The 12,414-nt window shown below is 34.2% G+C and overlaps 1 protein-coding gene across 36 annotated transcripts in view; it reads right to left on the minus strand.

Annotated features, from left to right (window-relative positions):
* The window catches only part of LOC100118566 (coiled-coil domain-containing protein AGAP005037), a 1,551,999-nt gene that overhangs the window by 435,032 nt on the left and 1,104,553 nt on the right, over positions 1–12,414 (minus strand). For all 36 annotated transcript variants that reach the window (XR_004345134.1, XR_004345131.1, XR_004226356.2 and 33 more), the window contains one exon: positions 4,061–4,157. Coding sequence is in view for 29 of the 36 variants with exons in the window: in XM_032601341.1 (XP_032457232.1) it covers positions 4,061–4,157 (97 nt within the window). In the remaining 7 variants the exon portion in view is untranslated. Of the gene's footprint in view, positions 1–4,060; positions 4,158–12,414 lie in introns of those variants that run through there.

The following is a 12,414-nucleotide window of genomic DNA, read 5'->3' on the forward strand; positions in this document are numbered from 1 at the left end:
TAAATTTAAAATTTCCAACCTTAAAAAGTAGCGTGCGCTGAGCACGCTTGAATCCACCTAGTATATAAAAAAGCTTATAGCTTTTCTAAAATTTGTATCCGAAGAAATCTGTTTTAACCCTTTGATAATTTTTTGTGAGTATATAATTTTGTAATATTGTTTGTGCATGTCTAGATACATTCTTTTACATTTTATGGCACTATGGTCTTCTGCGCCCAGAGTAAAAAAAAATGTTAGTGGTATTGATCACTGAGCTATCAAATTCTTTGAGATGAAAAGAAATTTTGTTTGAGACTCTGGCAGTAGTGCTCTATTTATATATAAGTGTTTGTACTAGATGAGATAAGTGAGTGAAATATTATTTATACAAGTACGAGTTTTTAATATAGTTTCTTTTTATAGTGTGCAAGTAAAACTGTAACATCAGATATCGTGGTATACTAAATGGAAAGCTGTAGAATTAAGGGCGCCAGTTAAATGCCTGATCATTAATAGCACTGGATCTTTGTTAGGTATAATATTTTCTATATAATTTACATGTTGCAACCTCCAGTTCTTTTGTACTTTTATTATTATTACCAGCAGCCGATCCGCGAGTGAGATCATGGTAAGCGAAGTCTGCTCAAAAATACATACAGGCGTCGTAGCAGCACTTTTGATTTTAAAATTAACACTGCTGCATTGTTTCGTTGTTGCCATTCTGTAATAATTTCACAAAAAAGTGGAACTAAGCGAGACATTTTACTAAACGAACGCCAGGAGGTTACCTCAAAACGTAAAAATAAACATGGCAGGCAACTTTTTGAACGTGTCATCAGTCAACCGCCAGTTCAATGTGCACAATTTATACGTAGTCATCGAGCTCGTTTGACGGAGCCACATCCGGAGCTATCAAACAGCTATTTGACTTTGCTTAGAAGATAGTAAACTATTTTTTTTTGTTTAAATTATAAAAATGAAGCAGCACATAGTTGCTGTTCCCTGTATAGTTACCTATCCTTGTGCAAAGTTTCACCTGATTTTATGCACGCTTATAAAAATAAATAATTTTCTTTCAAATTCCATCTGTCAATGCATTAGTACTTCTATTAGAAACATTGAATTGTGCTCTATGATTCCAAAATGGAGGGCAACTCCATTTTGACTCCAACTATGACTTAATTTTGCATAATTCATTGTGTTTTTTAGTTCTAAGTATTTTTTATCGTGTGACTGCACTTTTAACTCATTCAATAAAATCTAACTTTAAGAATCTCTTAATCTTTATTTGGTACCTTAAATACTGCCAAACTAGAACTATTATATTATTAGTAATTATGTCTATATTAATGTCGTTCTCACAATTTCCAAATTCATTTTTATCGATTATCCATTCTTACATTAATCCTTATTTATACACTGATTTTATGGCGTTAAAGAAAAACATGGGACGGGTGGAAGATATGGTAGGAGGACGCACTGAGAAATTCATCGGGCAGTGGCTGCACATAGCATGAACTGTACTATGAGCTTAGCGTGTCAGCTCTCCCAATTTTAGGAGCGCAACTGCCCCACGAGCTTTTATTCTGCCAAAATTCTGCGGTTTCGATGCGACAGCAGCGCTACACGGGAGGAAAGAGCACTAAACGGGAGCACTGCTGCACGATTTTCAGGCAGAAGCTGCCAGAAATTTTCGGAGAGACCAGCTAGTGCGTTTAGTGCACCATTCACTTGGGCCGGGGTAGCAGCTGCCCAAAGAAATTCACAGTGTGGGGCAAAAAGGACGGAGAAGGGACTAAGATTTACCAATCACAGAAATAACTACATAAAATTACATCGTTTGTAGCATGAATTTTTATCAAAAGCCCCTTTTTCCCTACTGATGGCTCTTCCACAATTTAACGTGAAACTGTTTCAAAACTTGCAGAATCATTAGATTCCTTTCTATTAAGTATATACAAAATGTGAATTGTTACAGTTGCGTTTGCAGACTTCAAAAATTACGATTGATAGTGTTAGCTAGAACCGTACCATACTATATAATCCAGAACAGTAATAAATCAACATACTTTGCTAAGAAAGCATCTAATTTTACTGATAGAGATATAGATAAAAATAAAATAAGTGGCTAGTAGAGAAGTGGATTCAGATATACATTAACCGCCTTAGAAAGATTAAATTAATGATAAAGGTAGATAAAAAATTCTAATAATAAGATATAGCAATATAGTTAAACCGAAATCAAAATTTGGTAAGAGATATGAATAAGTATAAGAAGAAGTAAAAAGAATGCAAAACGAATAACAAATAAAATAAAACACATAAAACTATATATATATATATATATATATATATATATATATATATATTGAGATGAAAAAATATAGAAATAACGATAGAAATTCAGTTGTATATAAAGTTATACAGACATATGATCAGAATAAATTATATAATTAAAGTAGCGATAAAATAAAAGGTATGTTTAAAGATGAACGACAATGCAGATGAAAATAAATAGATTCATTTTGAAAATACATTAGATGCAGAAAAATTTATAGATAAAAATCGAATTAATTTATGGTTTGAATAATCGCAATTAAAAAAATGAACATGAACATGAAAATGACAAGCAGAGTGACCCTTATGATAATAATGTGCAGAGATATGTGCATAGATCGCTGTAAAATTTTAAGCACAGATCTCTGCACAAAATTTGGACCGCCTCCTATTAATTCGCAAAAAATTCTTCAGAGCAGAAAAATAATATATTAAGTGACTATACTTAGAAGAATCTTATGACATGCGAGAAAGGAACAACAGATCTTAATTTTTCATATCGATCATACTAATATTAGATATTTTTCTATGTTAAATTTATTCAACAATCATAGATTTTACTTACAACAAATCAAGTTATTACTTTTTTGGGCAGATTATTTCATACGAGATGCACGCGTTTAATTATGATGATGATTAACATAGGTTTATGTTAATTATAACATATTGCCGTATTAATAATACTGATATTGCAAAAAATCCAGACCGTTATTTTTAATATATCTTTTACGATTCATATAGTAATGTAATGTTTTTTAATTGTCAAATTTAAAAAATACTTTTTTGTAACACAAGCACGATTTTCGCGGTTTTTCTGACCTATTAAGCGGGACTTAAGTAACATTTATCAGACTAGCGGACAAAAAAAAATGTTAGCGGGCATTTAAATTTTTTTTTCCGGCAGGTGTTTTTTATTTTTTTTCCCCGTTAATGCGGCATACGCGGGAAAAAAAATGAAAAACGCCGATCGAGCAAAGAAAAAAATCAAAAACCCCTGCTAAAATTTTTTAAAGAAAACCGTCAGTAGTTCACATCAAATATATATATATATATATATATATATATATAAATATACATATACATATGTGTGTGTGTGCGTGTGTGATTATGTACATATGTGTGTGTGCGAGTGCGTAAACGCTGAAATCAGTACATGCGTTACAAAAAATATGGTGTGCACCAAGGGCTAAGCTGGCTTTTTGGCCTCGTGTGATTGTAGTACTCGGCTCGACTCGGGCTGACTCGCCTTGACTCGTAATGCAAACTCCACACTCGGCCTATAAAAGCCCACTTTACGCCCTTGGTACACAATATACTATTTCATATAAAATATTATTAAAATATTAACTTTCTTAATATTAAAAAATTTAACCTTGCTTTTTTTTATCTTTTTCCTAAAAGTTTCTTTACTGTTTGAGTTAGAAAATGTCACATGGACAAATATTATTTTATAAATTTCATTATGTTTAGGATTGTGACATTTTCGAATCACGTCGATATCTATATCTTTCGCATTATCGTACATCATATCATAATCAAGCATATTTGTTGAACATGATTGTATTACGTATTTCATGCATAGGATTTAATTAGTCATAGGGTAAACAAATAAGAAACTAACATAATTACAAAACATAGACAAATTTAAGTAATTTAATAAAACCGACTAAATTAATTCTTAGTTTAGATGCTAAAATCTATCAATTTAAGAAGTATATCATACTGAAGTCGTAATGATCTTTACCTTCGATTGTTGCCCAGTAGCTGGTGTAATAGGTGAAATCTCTTCAGTATCGACGCTACCAGAGTTTGGCAGACGTTGCTCCTGTACTGAAGCCAAACTAAAATAAAACAAAATTATAATTAAAAGACTAAAATAATAACGTTTATAATATCGCAGTAATTAATTTTACAATGTCAAAGTATTATTCTAGTAGGGATTCTTATATTTCGTCTCAAAGACTAATGATTGATATTAAAGTTAATGTGTAATAAACAGATATTTTTTGATTCTAGTAAATCAAGACGATGAATCCAAAAGCGAATACGTGTCACCAAGATTGAATCATGAGCATTTTTTTTTTTCGGAAATCAATAAGAGAATATTATTTTTGTTTTTTACAACAAATGAGTCTGAAAAAAAGATAAACGTTAGTACTACACTGATGGACCTGTCAAACAGATAAGATTAGTTTTTAGGCACTTGTCAACGAAACTATTAGATTTAACAACGAAAGTGTTACTTTTTCAATTATTGTGATACCATATCAAGTGCCGCGGTTGCCGCCCGCGCAACTATTTACTTCTATATTGCCCTAGTAGAATCGGTAACCCATTTAATGACCAGTTCTTGGAATGGAATCTAAGAACTAGGCAGATTTCTTTGCCATTTCTTAGGCAAAATGTAACGCTTTTTCTCCATCTTAATAGGCAGTTCTTGGATTTAATTTGCTTACCTCGTTCTTAAGGGGTCCAGCCTGGGTTAAAACCTGCAAAAAAACAACAAAATATTCGTCCAATAAGAATTGTTTTGTTTTACGTAAATTTAAGAACAAAAAATATCTTTTGTAAATATTTACAATATACACTATTTCTACCAAAAAATATCATATATATATATATATATATATATATATATATAACATAAAAAATCACTGACCAGAATTCATGACATTTTACTATATAAATAAGTGTTTTTAGTCACTTGCCACGGCTTTGTGAAAGATCCGGACCGTCTTCTTTACTCTATCCGGGCTTAAAACGTACCTTAAACATGCCCCCTCAGACCTAATGAAAACATTTCTAAAAAATATTAAGTAAATATTATTATCCATACGTTGTATAGGTAGCTAATAAATTTAATTAATATTTTTCACACTGTACTTGTTGCTAACCACATTTAATTAATATTTTTTTAAAATGTCTGTCATTAGGTCTGAGAGGGCATGTTTAAGGTACGTTTTAAGCCCGGATAGAGTAAAGAAGACGGTCCGGATCTTTCACAAAGCCGTGGCAAGTGACTAAGAACACTTATTCATACAGTAAAATGTCATGAATTTTGGTCAGTGATTTTGTATGGTATATATATGATATTTCTCAGTAGAAATAGTGTATAGTGTAAATATTTACAAAAGATATTTTTTGTTTTCCAATTTACGTAAAACGAAAACATTTTTATCAGACGAATATTTTGTTGTTTTTTGTAGGATTTAACCCAGGCTGGACCTCTTAAGTACATACTGCCCATTATAGTTGGTCGAGTAACACAGCTGGGTTATGCGCGTTTATCACAGTTTGAGGTAAGAATTGGAAAATGGTATCTAGCAGACTTGGAGTTTTTAGTTTAAAGGAAAGTATAAAATAATTTTTGCATCAGAAAAAATTCAGTCTGACCGGAGACTAGAACCCACAACCTGCACGAGGCCAAATAAGTACGGCCGTGCGCCTTAGCCGACTGAGCCACGCAGGCGTTGCGTTTCCACACAAGCCCTTCGAGCTTCGCCATATGTTTAAATTATTCAAATTATTCAGCTGACGCCTAAATATTAATAATTTTGTATTTTATATCCAAAAAATTAATTGATTTATTAATATTTTCATAAAATATAATTCTCAGCCATAAAAAATGCCCAAGACATCGCTACTTTTAGGAAATTTAAAATGTACAGTTTTTTCACATTTTACTTAGACAGTCTCTGCCTTTACGGACATTTTTAATGGATATTTTTCTACAAGGGTGGTGTTCGGATTTTTCATTTACAGAAAAAATATAATTATCATTAATGTTCGTAAGTTATTTTGACTTATTAGCATGTTTTAATGCTAAACTATGATTTCCAATACAAGTATTAGCAAAATGATGTTTTATGTCATAATAAACGACTGTGTAATTTAAGAATGCTCATATGTTCCTATCAAATTTTCTTCTTCAGCCCAAAAGTGGTAGGACCATGAAGTTGGCCGCACAAGCTATCTGTGTAATATAGTTGGGTATTGCTTTTTAACAGTTTTTTACATACTCACACAGACGGCCGTGTGTCGTCAAGTCAGCTACAGTATTATAAATCTTTGCTCTATATCAAGTGGTGTACAGGGTAGTCGATGATGAGGTTTAGGTAGTTCACACTGTGGTTTTTGGTGTCTAAGTGTGAAAATCATTCGAGGGCGGTGTCTAGGTGTACAGGGTGGCCGATGTTGTGGTCTTGGTGGTGCGCTCCGTAGTTTACAGTGTCTAGGTGTACAAATCATTCAAGGGCAGTGTCTAGTTGTACAGGGTAGCCGATGACGAGGTTAAGGTGAATTGCACCATGGTTTTTAGTGTCTAGGTGTAGAAATCATTCAAGGGCGTTGTCTAGGTGTATAGGGTGGCTGATGGCGAGGTCTAGGTGGTGCGCTCCGTAGTTTTTCGTGTCTAGGTATGAAAATCATTCGTTTACATGTATATATATATATATATATATATATATATATATATATATATATATATATATATATATATAATATATATATATATATATATATATATATATATATATATATATATATATATATAGACGCAATTTATTTCTATAAGCAAACACGTATTTAACTAATCTATCACTAAGCTTTGAATTTTTAGTCGATGATGGACATTAAGGAACAATTTTTTCCTACAGTGACTCTTTATTATGATGTTTGCTAGCTCTGTGATTTTTTTAGGAATGCTCCAAGCAATTCATATGCTTTGCCACAGGCTTTAAATATGAATTTTAATCGTTTTAGCACAAATTTATGGATATCTTCATTTTTCGCTAAAAATACAGAGTCTTTAACATTTTCGGACCCATACAGGTACTTTCGCACTATAAAAAGGCGGTATCTTCATGAATTGTTTGGTGATCGTAGTATGGAACAAACTTTTACTTTCACCAACATTAAGGTTTAAATGGCTTATAAGATATGTGTATATATATATATATATGTAATACGTTATTTTAATACATCACAAAATCACATAAATATTTTTACTAGGGTAGATAAATAATTCTTTTAGTATAGCACAGTGTTTATTACCCATGACAAAAATGTTAAAATAATATAAGTAAACTTAAATAAAAAAACTTATAATTTGCCTTACGCGCCATGCATACGTGTATGTGTAATATAATCTCAGTTTTTATGAAGTTCTTTAATTTAATGTAGATTATAGATGCATTGTTTTTTTTGGAATTTTTCTGTTCGTTCGCTTTGATCAGTTGGAGAATGTTGCTAAAACAAGGCTTAAAAACTATGTCCTATTTGTCTAGAGTCGATTGGTAAAGAGCCGAGTATCTACTTTTTTGGACGTAATGTAAATCCATATTTTCTTTTAAATTTATAAATACAAAGGGAAAGAATATATAAATAGCCTGTAAAATCGATCAAGTATTTTTATGTGTCTGTTTTACGATATATACTTTCCCTTTAACTGTTATTGAAGATAACACTAAATAATACAAGTAATGATTTCCCCTTATGTAGGTTACAAATCAGCGAGTCATGCAGTCACTCAATGGAAATCGATATAAAGAATTTATTGTATTGTATGTATTATATGTTAGAAAAGTAATATTATTTACTTAAAAAAATATTCGTTTTTACATTTCCTTTACCCCTTTGATCTCTCTCTCTCTCTCTCTCTCTCTCTCTCTCTCTCTCTCTCTCTCTCTCTCTCTCTCTCTCGTCCTTATCCAAGACTTTCTATATAAAAAAACGTTGATATTCTGGCAGTGTTCGAACCTTGGCTTACGCCTTCTGTTGACGACGACTTGGTCCAAATCGCCGGTTATTATTTTGTTCGGAACGATCGAGGGCTAAAGCCTACAAATAAACGGAAATCTCCAACTAGATCTACTGTGCAAACCGATGGCACTGCTCAACCGTTATCTAAGCGTAATTCGATCTCACTTCGTACTCTTCCTACGCTTTCATCAAAACGTCACTTAAAGCATCGCACTAAGCCGTCGTCGAGGATAGCGTCATTAAATAAAAACCTAGAGCATACGAAACTACGTCTTAATAGATACCCCATATTAATATTTAATATTATTATATAAGATCGCTATGTAAGCGATTGTTATATACTTCTAGTTTACATAGAGTTTAGCAAAACCCTGTAACTTTCTAAGATTTAATCACGACTCTAACCTAAACTTATACCTAAAATGCATTTGAAAGAGAATAAAATTATCTACTGTTTCTCATTTGGTCCTTGGGATCGACCGCTTTGTTCGGCAGATAGAATGAAAAATATAATTTTTTTTTTAAATTCATATCTCTGAAACTAAACATCATAAACATGGGTCATGTGTCAAACAATATCTTATTAAAATTTCAAGTGATTTGAATACTTATTTTTTGAATAATAAATCGAAAACTGAAAAAAATAAGTTTTTTTTGTGCCTCGATTACGGACGTAAAAAGGCTTTATTGCACTTAAGATTTTAAAAAGAAGTAGGTGTTTTATGTGTTTTGGCTAAGTTCATTGCGCAGCTTTCAAATCCCTATGGTTCTTAAGATATCAAGGTTTCAATTATTTTTGAAAATTTTTTGATCCCTTATATCTCTAAAACAATGTAGTCAAACGCTTCAAAATTTTATTTAGTGATTTACCATAAACACATCTATCTGCTGCTAAAATTTTAAACGATTTGAAATGTAAAAACCGATTTTTCTCAAAACTTTTGCTTCCTCTTATAAGGGTGTCGTTGTACGTCGTTAAAGTCCAATTCATGTCATACTGATATATTCTGTGAAAAAAATTGATGGCAGCGTTTGGATTCTATAATAAAAAAACAGAGAGGTCTGCAAACTTTTAGACAATGAACCATCCAAAACTTATATATAATTTATGTATCAAAAACCGTCTTATACATTAGCAGGCAGATTATACTGTGTATTAAAACATTATTTTATTTATTAGACCTATAAATTTAGTTAGAGAAAGCTACGTGCCAATAAATCCGCAGTGGTTTTAGGAAACGAATGATCTGTTCGATTAACTGAATTTACACTGTATAAGAGGGAAAAACCTTTCGGCATAAAAACCCTTTTATTTAGTTAACAAACTACACTGAAAACACTTATATTAAGATGAACAAAAACAATTTATTTACTAAAAAGAAATACGAAGTTGAACAAGTCGCGGCATGATGTTGCGAAGGACAATGGCGCAACACGCACGACAAACACGTCGTTTGACAATTTGATACACTGAAATTATAATGCAAAGCACACACACAATTTCGATTAGATTAGATTCGATGTAGGCAAAGACGCCTGGCAGTCTCGTGGAGACAGATTTGGTTTAGGCAAGGATACCTCGTAGAGACAGAGTAGATTCGGGATAGGCAAGGATGCCTGGCAGTCTCGTGGAGACAGAGAGTCGCGAGGGAGCCCCGCACGCTTAGAAGGATAGTCGGTGACTGACGGACGAGCCGCACGAAAGAAGCGGGAGACTCTCGCTCAAAATGGCGGAGGCAGCAACGTGCGGTGCTGCCATCACGCCAGACTCCGTCGGTATACACTTACACACTTACACATTCTCTGCGCGCGCAAACGCAGAACGAAGTTATGTACACGTCCAATGCATAGGTATCATTGGACGAAAATGTTGCAACGTAATATACTACCGGCCACGGCTGCGAGACTATTTTGAATTACAATAGTTGAGCACTGTGAGACTTAATTAATAATGGACAAGAATTAAAACTAGCCATGAACATTGCCAATCTTTGGATCTGCATAATAGATCATATAAAGATCAGTTTTCTTTGGAGGGACTACCTGATTGATTAAAATTACTATCACATTTTGATTGATTAATCCAATACCAGAATGGTAACGCAACAAGTTAACCTATTAACAAAACAAACTAACAACAATTTAATAGAACAAGGGCCATCAGACTCGGCAAACGCATTACTAACTAAAGGGTTAGAGCGTCATGTTCAGGGACCCGGTTTACCGAACCAGGTATCGCGTCCTAAGAACCGCCCTCTCGGCACGACTCCCGAGTTTCTGGCTGTAGAACTTCCGGATTCCACCATTTCGCGGGCCAGGCTTAATGATGGCACTTTCAGAATACCAGATGGTTAACTTCTTTTCGGGCAAACCACCGATTACACATTTGAAGCAGATTACGCTGGGGAGGATGATTGAGACTCTGACGGGATCGCAGTTCTCTGATCTACAGGCGATATACATAGTCGAGTGATGTTTCGCTTAAAGAGTCTTGATATTGTCTTGATTGTTGCTACCCTAGCAATGCCATCGCTTCCAGGGTAAACACCTAGCGGCCATCTTGCGCAAGCTGGATTATCTTCCCGAGATATGGCGACTGTATCTACTGACAGTGTATCGGTAGGATTCAACTATTTTTGGCGAACTTGGAGCTCTCGAAGATATTCCTTATGCCATCTTTTCCAAAAGTCTTGTCTGGCTTTATAAATGCGTTAATCAAGAGATAGACGATTATCCAGAACTGAAACAAAATCAGGTTTGGGTAAGAGATTGAACGGACGCCCGATTAATAAATAAGCAGGTGTTATGGCTAACGCATCGTTCGGGTTGGCCGAATTCGCGTATAATGGTCTAGAGTTTAAGACGGCAGCGATTTCTTTTAACAAAGTATCCAGTTGTTCGAACGCGAGGGTTTGATCTTTCATCACACGATTAAGATAATGTTTAAAACTTTTAACCGCAGCTTCTAATAATCCACCGAAGTGTGGAGAAAGAGGTAAGTTAAAATGCCATTCGATGCGTTCGGTTGCAGCGTAATTCTGAATCGCATCCTTTAATTCGGTTATCGCATGCAAATCGTAGATTTTTTGGAGTTCGTTGTTTGCTCCTACGAAGTTTGTACCGTTATCAAATCTGATTACCTGCGGTTTGCCGCGAATGCTGATAAATCGTCGGATACACGCTAGGAAACCCTGTGTAGAGAGATCGGATGCAACTTCTATGTAAACAGCTTTAGAGGCCATACACACAAAAACACAGCCATACGCTTTAAGGAAACTACGATTCTGATCTTTCTTCTCTTTGATTAATATTGGGCCAAAGAAACTTACTCCTGTTTCGGTGGATGCAGTACTAGCCGTTACTCTAGATGTTGGTAGATCGGCCATTTTAGCATAAGAAAACTTCGGCTTCTGACGAATGCATTAAACGCAGCAGTGCAAGATGTGTCCAACTTGATTTTTACCACTGAAGATCCAAAATCGCTAGCAAACAGCATAGAGATTGGATTGAATTCCACCATGAAGATTTCGGTGGTGAGCATCCGAAACGTGATGAGCTGATGGAAGTAATATCGAATGATTTTGATTGAAAGAAAGATTAGAATTTTTTAAGCGTCCACCTACTCTAATTAAACCGTCACTATCTAAAAAAGGATTGATTCCATCGAATTTAGTTCGATTTTTAAATGATCCTAGAAATTTTTTATAGGGTCGTGGCTTATCAGATTAAAACATTTTGATCTCTAGAGCAAAATTTTTTCGCTAAATCAAAAGAAGTATCCTCCGTTCAGCCTGAGCTATTGTTTCTGAAGAAAGATATCGAATACCTTTCGATAACCATCTAGATGTAGAGACATCCCCAGTTAGCGGTTTTCCCTTTCTCCGACGAAGAATATAAGCGATTGAACGAACTAAGCAGCCGTAATCCCAAAATCTAGAATATATGTAGCTCCCTATGAGAGCAGTAACTAGAACGATTCCTTCCTTAAAACCTGAAGAATTAATTGGGAGAGATGATGTAGGCGTACAAGGCCATTTGTCGTCAGACAAGGCTAACCACTGAGGTCCTGACGTCCAAAGTATATTCTTTAGAAGATCATGAGGTAACTGCCCTCGAGACAGCGAATCAGCTGGATTATCTCCCGATCAGACATGTCTCCATTCGACTTCCCCATCTAGTTCTTAAATGTCCTTGACCTTATTAGCTTTATGGGTTTTCAACAAGTGAGGAGCCTTTTTCAACCAACATAGAACGATCATGGAGTCTGACCAGAAAATCACTCGTGTAACAGGAAATTCCAACTGATCTGAATATTCAACATATATCTTCTTCAGAAGC

The sequence above is a fragment of the Nasonia vitripennis genome, assembly GCF_009193385.2.
Source record: "Nasonia vitripennis strain AsymCx chromosome 1 unlocalized genomic scaffold, Nvit_psr_1.1 chr1_random0005, whole genome shotgun sequence".
In the NCBI taxonomy this organism is placed as follows: Eukaryota; Metazoa; Arthropoda; class Insecta; order Hymenoptera; family Pteromalidae; genus Nasonia; species Nasonia vitripennis.